The sequence below is a fragment of the Lissotriton vulgaris genome, chromosome 6 (genome assembly GCF_964263255.1).
Source record: "Lissotriton vulgaris chromosome 6, aLisVul1.2, whole genome shotgun sequence".
Taxonomy (NCBI): Eukaryota; Metazoa; Chordata; class Amphibia; order Caudata; family Salamandridae; genus Lissotriton; species Lissotriton vulgaris.
This window is the reverse complement of record NC_141694.1, coordinates 1,894,472,929-1,894,482,584: the sequence shown is the minus strand read 5'-3', so window position 1 is coordinate 1,894,482,584 and position 9,656 is coordinate 1,894,472,929. Positions and strand designations below refer to the sequence as shown.

The 9,656-nt window shown below is 43.1% G+C and overlaps 1 protein-coding gene across 1 annotated transcript; it reads right to left on the bottom strand.

The window, feature by feature from the left end:
• Window positions 1-2,915: 2,915 nt before the first annotated feature.
• On the bottom strand, window positions 2,916-5,563 carry LOC147709812 (uncharacterized). Its single transcript, XM_086926110.1, is given in 3 exon segments — window positions 2,916-2,993; window positions 3,075-4,300; window positions 4,372-5,563. Coding segments are annotated over 3 exon segments (2,496 nt in total).
• Window positions 5,564-9,656: the final 4,093 nt, after the last annotated feature.

Below are 9,656 nucleotides of genomic sequence, written 5' to 3'. Positions count from 1 at the left end.
GAGACGGACGTTTTCAATAAAAGGTGTTATTTATTGAGCAGTCCTCTTTCTCATGCAAGAGAAGTGAGTTGCCACAATTTCAATACTTATCATGAAGTAAAGTGCGTACAGTAAAAGGAATATTATTATAAAATAATACTGTAAAAGCATTGATATGGTTTCTGAGCCATATGATACTTTAAAATGGATAAAATATATACATACATAAAAACATTGACTAACGTACTCAACTGGTGCTTCTAAGATACGCCTACCCCGGTGTACCTGACCTAAGCCTAATACGTGGGAAGGAGTAAGTAAGTTGCAGTTTAAGTTAAGTTGTTTTTTTGCCAAGAATCTGAATCAAGAATTCTCTTAAGATCTAATCAGCTCCGTACCTTGGTTTTTAGAATGAAGGAGGTCTTGTATCTCTCTCTCAGGACTCGATCTCCCAGCAACCCGCAAGGGTGACTGGAAACACCGGAGCTGGAATTTCTCGGCAGGAGAAAATACAGCGTCTCTCTCAGTGCGTCAAATAGGAGGGTTGGCTTCCTTCAGCACTCGCATCAGCTGGGCGTCAGGAAAGTAGCTAGCTGCTCTGCTCCAAACCACAGTGTGTTTTCTTGAGACAACGTTGGTATATTTATACCTGAAAGGTGCAGAGTTTGACGTAAGGTTGGACATAAGACATCACTAAGAACTAACAGTTCTTTCTGGACTCCAGAAGTTCTTGTGCAAATCAAAACAAAAACAGGGGGAATTCCCGGGCTGCTGGAGGCTTGGTTTGTTTAAAGAACGCGTTGTACTTTCTAGGAGTCTATGGGAGTAGCCTTGCCGTATTTGGACTGCATGGGCTATGACTAAATATGGACATGATTCTTATGCCTTTATAAGGATATGTTTTGTTATAACCACACAAGGGCATGAATCAGGAATATTTAATTAGGGTCCTAGATACATTCACAACAGAAAGACAGAGAGCCTTTATAGTGTGCCTCCCCTCAGTGTCAGCAGCATCACTCTGAGTCCCTGCCTGGCACCCTGCTCTCATGTCTTATGTTGCCTTTCAGCCAATCTAGCTCAGAAGGATCACCAGAGGCCCGCTCCGATGCAGAATGTCATGCCAACCCCAGGCGCAACTCCAGCAACAGTTTCACAGGGCCCCCTGGAGCCAAAAAAAAACTCAGGGGTCTTACTCTCACCATCCACAGCTGCTGCTCCGGCAAAGACTCACCCCTACCCCAGTGCAGGTTAGAGGCAGAGGTCAAGTCGGGATGGCGCATGCACAGCCTAACACCCGCCAGGCCACTCCGACTAAACTATGGTCTGAGTCCATCCACGGGCTCCAACAGGCCTCTGCAATGGCTGGCTGCCATCCAGTCACTAGCGGTAGGCTCTGTTCCTACCGCAGCCCCCAATCGCCGGCAGGGCTTCTGTGTCCGGCACTTGTATATTATCAGGACAGGATGATGCTCACCTGAGAGGACCCACTCCGGGCCCCTCCAATACTGACACAGGTCACGCCCACCTACTGACTTCAGCAGCCCTCAGCCACATTCATCCACCGACTCCACTCCCTGTGGCGTGTTTAGGCTTTGCCATGGTCTTCAGCCTTTAGATGGGCACACGCACCCCGCGTTGGTGCTGTTAGCAGGAGGTATGCTGCTAGATTACTGTCTGTGTATAAGGATAGTGCAGGATTATCGTGCTTGGTCCGGGAGCTCCACAGAGGCACATCTAGTCTGCCATCTCATCAGGCCAAGCCCCTAAATGAATGTGTTTTTCGGTCCCAGTGCAGAATCAGTTAGAAGGCTCAAACAGATAGCAATCTGCATTACATATAATATGGATTATAAAGGCTGCATTGAATTCAGCATATACCCTCATTTCTGTGATTTCTATGCTGACGAGTGCGGTCAATTGATGAGTGATCTCAATTGAGCTGTTCTGTGCTCTTTAGTCGCTCTAAAACTTTTAGTTCTACTTATATATTTGCCAAATTTCCCAGAGTTTGGTTTTTAATAATTTGGTCATCCTACCCTTCATCCATTGTGTGATGTGAGATAACCCACTAGAGTGCACTTTATAGTAAATACTTTCTCACATTCATTTCATTCTAGTGGTTTCTGTCTGGTGTGAACTTTCATGTTACATTATATATTCCTTTCTAATGAATCTCTTGTCAGAGTCAGAAAGCTCATGGTTTGTGCCTAGTGGGGACACTGATCCTTGTCACATTCAAACACATTCATAAGGGTTCTATCAGGTGTGGACATTCTGATGTACTAGTATGTTTCCTTTTATAATTAAATCTTGATCATATTTGGTGCATTTGTATGGTTTCTCCCCAGTGTTGGTGTCCTGCTATTGCATTAGCTTATAATTTCTAAATCACATTGTCACATTCAGCAAGTTCATATGGTTTCTTCCCCTTGTGGAGATTCAGATGTTTATTTAGTGATGAGTTTATGATGAAAGTATTTTCATATTCAGTAAATGTATTATGGTTCTCACCAGTGTCAGATTTCAAATGATATTATCGCCCAGTCTATGTAATGTATGCAGCGTCACATTTAGTACACTGATGTGGCTTCGCCCTGTGGAAAATGTCAAATCAGAAAACAGTCTTCATTTTGGTGAATAAATGACTTGTCACATTAGGGCACATTCCGATTAGCGGAGTGGTTTCCACCCCGTATGAACCTACCAATCTAAAAATAGTCCTTAACTTTCAACAAATGCTTTGTCAGATTGAGTACATTGATAGAATTTCGCCCTGGTATGAATTCACATGGTTTCTCTTCTTTTTGGGTTCCATGATATTGCATTGTTGTTTCTATTGAATGCCCTGCAACACCGATTAAAGCAAATTGTTACTTCCCGGTGTGGATTTTCTGAGATGGTTCTAATAGTAGCTTTAAATCGAATGCCTTGTCTTATTCAGTAGATCCATAGGGTCTTTCCCCAGTGTGGACTTTCTGATGCTGCATTAGGATGTTCTTTGCAACAAATGTCTTGTAACATTCTGTACATTCATATAGTTTCTCCCCAGTGTGGACTTTCAGAAGTAGCATTAGGCAGTCCCTTGGAAAAGCCTTCTCACATTCACTTCAATCGTATTGTTTCTCGCCAGTGTGGATTTTCTGATGTTCCACTAGCTTGTGCTTTAAAGTGAATGCCTTTTCACATTCAGTACATTTATATAGTTTCTCTCCTGTGTGGACGTTCAGATGTTGCATTAGGTGTGTCTTTCTCCTAAATGCCTTGCCACATTCAATACATTGATATGGTCGCTCTCCTGTGTGGGTTTTCTGATGTTCCAGTAAGTGGTGTTTTCTACTGTATGCCTTGTCACATTCAGTGCATTTATATGATTTCTCTCCAGTGTGGGTATTCTGATGTACCATTAAATGTTGTTTTCTGAAGAATGCTTTGTCACACTCACTACAACAATAGCGTTTCTTTCCGGTATGGATTTCCTGATGTTGTTCTAGTTGGTGCTTTAGAGTGTATGCTTTGTCACATTCAGTACATTTATACGTTGTCTCTCCAGTGTGCACTTTCTGATGTCGCGTTAGGCTTCCCATTGCAAAAAATGCCTTGTCACATTCATTGCATTGATATTTCTTCCCAGTGTGGGTTTCTTGATGTTGCATTAACCGCTGTTTTGTAATAAACGCCTTCTCACATTCACTACAACCAAATGGTTTCTTTCCAGTGTGTCTTTTTTGATGTAGTATAAGGGTGTGCTTTGCAGTGAATGCCTTTCCACAGTCAGAGCAATCATATGGTTTCTCTCCAGTGTGAGTTTTCTGATGTTGCTTTAATTCCCCTTTTGTAACAAATGCCTTCTCACATTCACTACAACCATATGGTTTCTCTCCAGAGTGGAATTTTTGATGCTGTTTTAATTGCAATGTTGTAAAAAATGCCTTCTTACATTCACCACATCGGTATGGTTTCTCCCCAGAGTGGAATTTCTGATGTTGGTTTAATTGCAATTTTGTAACAAAAGCCTTTTCACATTCTCTACAAGCAAATGGTTTCTCTCCAGTGTGGATTCTCTGATGTCGCAAGAGATAGGTTTTTGCAAAGAAGGTTTTCTCACATTCACTACAACCATATAGTTTCTCTCCGGTGTGGATTTTCTGATGTTGCAAGAGATAGCTTTTTGCAATGAATGCCCTGTTACATTCAGTGCATTCATATGGTTTCTCTCCAGTATGGCATCTCTGATGTAGAATAAGGGCTCCTTTTGTAATGAATGCCTTGTCACATTCAGTGCATTTATATGGTTTCTCACCAGTGTGCACTCTCTGATGTCGTATTAGGGATGCACTTGTACTGAAAGCCTTGTCACATTCAGAGCATTCATATGGTTTCTCCTCTGATGTCGTATTAGTTCTCTGTTAGTAATGAATGTCTTGTCACATTCACTGCAACTGTATGGTTTATTTCCAGTATGGATTTTCTGATGTTGGTTTAACAGTGCTTTTGTGAAGAATGTCTTGTCACATGCAGCACATTCATACGGTTTTTCCCCACTGTTGACTGCATAATGTCGATGTACATCTCCCCTTGTAACAAATGCCTTGGTACATTCAGTACATTTATATGGTTTCTCCCCTGTGTGGACTGTATGATGTCGTATTAGCTCTTTTTTTGTAATGAATGCCTTGTCACATTCTGTACATTTATATGGTTTCTCTCCAGTGTGTATTTTCAAATGTCGCATAAGGGATTCCTTTTCAACGAATGCCTTGTCACATTCAGTACATTTATATGGCTTCTCTTCGGTATGCATTTTCCAATGTCGCATCAGGTTTGCCTTTGCAGCAAATGCCTGGTCACATTCTGTACATTTAAATGGTTTCTCCCCAGTGTGTATATTCAGATGCTGCATTAGGTTTGTGTTTGAAATGAATGCCTTTTCACATTCAGTACATTTATATGGTTTCTCTTCCGTGTGAATTTTCAGATGATGCATTAGAGCTCCCTTAGCAACGAATGCCTTGTCACATTCACTACAACAAAAGGGTTTCACTCCAGTGTGGAATTTCTGATGTTGCTTTAACAACTCTTTTCTATAGAATGCCTTGTCACATTCTGTACATTTATATGGCTTCTCTCCAGTGTGAATTTTCAGAAGTCGCATTAAGTTTGCCTTTGCAATGAATATCTTGTCACATTCTCTACATTCATGGGGCTTTTTTCCAATGTGGATGTTTCGTTCTCGTATTAAGTCTGTCTTCGTAATAAATGCTGGATTACCTTCCGTTAGGTTAAAAGGTTTCCCATCAGCATGACCATTCTGATATGCCTGCAAGTTCCCTTTTGTAGTGAATGTGTTTTCCTCAGCATGGCTTGCCTGTTGTCCAAGTAGGTGTCCTTTTGCATGCACTGCCTTTTGACATTCAGTACATTCATATAACTTCTTCCTGGTGTCAAGACTCTTTTGATTGAATGTCTGCCCACATCCCCTACATTTACATGTTCTGAGTCTTGCGTGGGCGACCTTGTGTAATTTTAGATTGCCAGTGGCCCTGAATGTTTTATCACATTCTGAATACTTATGTCTTTCCATTGTGTGTGCCTTATGTTCAAACCCTACTTATAATAAATACATATTGTCTTTCTTCTATGCTGACTTCATCCACTCCTTATAGAATTCTATGAGAAACAGCTTTGAGTGTTTTAGTATATATAGAAAGTTCTCTATTCCCTAGTGCCTCTCATGTTAGCCTTTTCAAGCAGAGTATTTGTTTTCATGCTACTTCAGTGTATAGATTAAGATAGCTTTTTGTTTTTTGAACGGATCTTCATGGGATGAATTTTCAATGCCCAGCCTTGCAGATTTTTGCTTTGAAAAAATATATCCTAATGTCCTTTCCATCTTCCATTCCTAAAGCATTCCTTTCACCTGTAACAAAAAAAGCAAGTCAATATACAGAAACTATAATTATGACCTAATGTTATCCAGAAAGACTTATACTTCACATTTAAAACAAAGTGAAAGAAACTCTGCAATACATTTAGTCTTTCCTGTTTTCAGTTTTTGATGTGAACTGCAGAGGGGGTTTGTCAGTATAAAATCAGTGGTTATTAACGTTTAGGTGTTTTTAAGCAGTGCAAATTTATTTGCACAGTTTCTATCTAGTCCTTTTAGAGTAGAGATCACCAACCTTTTGTGTACTTAGATGTGGCGATTTTGAGATCACGAGGACTGTATTCCAGGTATGCAGAGAAATCAGGAAAACTCATGGAAACTACAAGTCCCAGACTGCCCTGGGATTTCCTAGTGGGATATAAGCACTTCCTTTCCAAGGGGAAAGTGCTTGTCAATTAACCTGGAGGAGAATCGGAAGGGCGGATGGTGTTCCCCGCCGGATCCCAGCGTGAAGATTACAGCCTTTTTGGGAAGCCTGTTTATCCTGGAACCGAGTGCTTGCATGCCGGCTGGTATTGTAACCACTTACTAAATGTTTGTGAGAAAAGCGCGGGCTCGCCTTTTCTCTCCGTGTATAGAAATCTTGGAACTTCTGATACTTTGTTGCAGATCTTTAGTAATTGTAGCCGGGGTACACTGAGAGGCGCGAGACGCTTCTAACTCAACTTCGAGTTTGTAGACAGATACATTGTGTGTATTTAGCAGGTACTGAACCCAGAAGCCTATCGCCTGCTCTTTTTTCACCGAGACTTTTGTAGTACAATTGAGGATACAGTATCTTATCTTTGTGCCGGAGCCAATTAATCCGGTTGTGGATCTTTCAGCCCCTGCATTGTGAAGGAAACAATCTTAGGGAGCACGAGGGACAGGAAAGTGCCTTTCTTGAAGGGGACTAGTGCTGAGGAGAGGCACGTGTTATTGATATTTAGCCTCCGGACCTGGCATTGTTTGGAGTTCCTGATTTTGGCATAAGTGATAAAAGACTGGGATTACACTGGATAATAAAGGAAGGGAAAAGAGGAATTCTGGTGAGTGAAGGAAAGGCCCTGTCATATATAAGAGAAGGAGGGGTCATTGAGTATATTAGTAATTGTGTGTTTTGTCATCCCACCTACAGCGTTGAAGGTATCCTAGACCCAGCCCAGAGAGTAAAGCAAGTCCCTGTGAGAAAAGGAGGGAACACACCTTCATCCTCTTTCCCTTTTTTCCTCTGTGGCGCGGAGTCTGACAGAGTTGTTTATATTCGCTGTTGGGTTTTTGTGTTGTGAGGAAATAAGGGGCTTAGCATCAGATATCGTCTCTGCTTGGCTACAGGACAAGGTTAGTGGTGTTCATGGTTCTTACACTACTGCCAATCACGACAGATTGACAAGCCCAAGTGTATGAGCCCGGCCCAGACGATGAATATAGAAAGTGTGTTGAACTCTGTAGTAGAGAGCCTTGCTGCTCTGCAACAGGAGGTCGCTACTTCTAGAACGGAGAATCAGGTGTTATATAAGGAAGTGGGGGTGCTTCGGACAGAAGTGGCAGGGTTAGCACGTAAACAAACAGGAGGGGCGTCTTACATCAAGCCAGCCACATTCCAACCCCCTGCATCTACGGTCTCGCAGGGAGCTGAAGGGGGGAGGTTTTCTCTGTCCTCCTCAGACACTTCCTCACCTCCTGACACTGTACCCACCGTGCATGTGATACAAAGCACGGGTATTCCTCTTGCGCCCCCTGAAAGGTTCTATGGGGATCCCCGTAAGTTCGAGACCTTCCTGAACCAGTGTAGGTTACACTTTTTGTGTAAACCAGGGGTGTTCCAGGAAGATGGAGCAAAAACGGCGTTCATGATGTCGTATATGGGAGGCAATGCATCTAGTTGGTCGATTCCCTTGGTGGAGAGAAACGATCCTGTGCTGCACAATTTCGAGGACTTTTGTTTAGAACTCCGAAGACTTTTTGATAGGAAGCTACACATGCTGTCCTTGGATAGAGAGCTATTAACATTGCGCCAAGGGTCTCAAGACTTGCTTTCTTACATCACTTTGTTTAATCGACTAGTGGTTGAAACAGAGTGGCCCACGGCGAAAAGAATATCTATCTTCTATCAAGGACTAAGAGGGGAGCTTAAAGACGTGTTGGCACAAGTAGTGCAGCTCCCTTCTACCTGTGAAGAGTTGATCGACCTGACAGTCCAATTGGACCACCGACTTCTGGAAAGAAGGGGTGATAGGAACAGAGGAGAAGGACGTTTCTTCTATCCCCGGTTCAAGAATACCACAGAGGAGCATCCGAAATCGCCTGATGGGGTAGAGCCTATGCAGATCGGAGGTATAAGGGGACCCCTCTCAAAGGAAGAGAAGGAGAAGAGAAGAAGACTTAAGCAATGCCTGTATTGTGGCAAGGGAGGCCATTTCATTAAGGACTGTAGGGCGAGGAATGCCTTGCCAGGAAGATTCCAAGGGCCAAATACCCAAGCGATGATTCAATCAGGACGACCGGCGGAAAACTAGAACGCCCAAATCAGGAAGAGGTCTCTGCCTTGGGTTGTAAATTACAAACGAACTCACCAATACTTGCAAACACCTTGCGTCCCGCAGTAGCTCATATGAACCTGAAGGTCACCCTTTGGGTTAATTCTCGTGAAGCTATGGAAATCGATGCATTACTGGATTCAGGTGCTACAGGCAACTACATCGATCAAGAATATGCGATGAAGATCGGAATCGTCTGCGAGAAGAAGGACAAACCGGAGTTAGTGAAAGCAGTCGATGGGACTGTCTTGTCATCGGGCCCTGTGTCCTATCATACACGTGCGTTATTGATGCAGACGAACCAGAATCATCAGGAACATATACAATTCGATCTGATTGACGCGCCACAGTTCCGGCTCATCCTTGGAATGCCGTGGTTGACCCTTCACGATCCCAAGGTTAGTTGGGCGGCGGGAACCATCACTCTATCATCGGATTTTTGTAAAGAGAATTGTAGGCAAGCTTTGCCTGACCTGGAAAAGAATAACATCACGCCCTCTGTGTGTTTGGCAACAGAGTGTACCCGAGGACACTATTGTTGCGCCACGGTTCTTCCTGAAGAATACAAGGCTTACCGATCATTGTTCGACAAACAGAAGGCAACGGAGTTACCTCCACATCGAGTGTATGATTGCCGTATTGATCTCGTTCCGGGAGCAGACATACCGTGTAGTCGAGTATATGCCTTGACTGAAAAAGAGACGCGGTATCTGAGGAATTACCTCGATGAGAATTTGGCTACGGGATTCATTCGGCATTCTACATCGCCTGCCTCATCCCCCATGTTTTTCATTCCGAAGAAGGACTGCGACGAGTTACGAACATGCATCGATTACAGATCCATCAATAGAATGACCATCAAGAATCGATATCCGCTCCCTCTTATACAGGTGCTGTTGGATCAATTGAAGGGTGCCCGTTTCTTTACCAAGCTCGATCTTAGAGGGGCGTATCATCTGGTCAGAGTCCAGAAGGGAGATGAGTGGAAGACGGCGTTTCGAACAAAGTTCGGGTTGTTCGAATATAGAGTGATGCCATTCGGGCTCTGTAACGCCCCTGCCGCCTTCCAATATTTCATGGATGAAGTATTGAGAGGTTGTCTAGAAACCTTTTGTATTGTGTATATCGATGACATTTTGATCTATTCGTCGACCCTTCATGAACATGTGGAGCATGTGAAGATCGTTCTCAGGAAGTTGCAACATCATTCC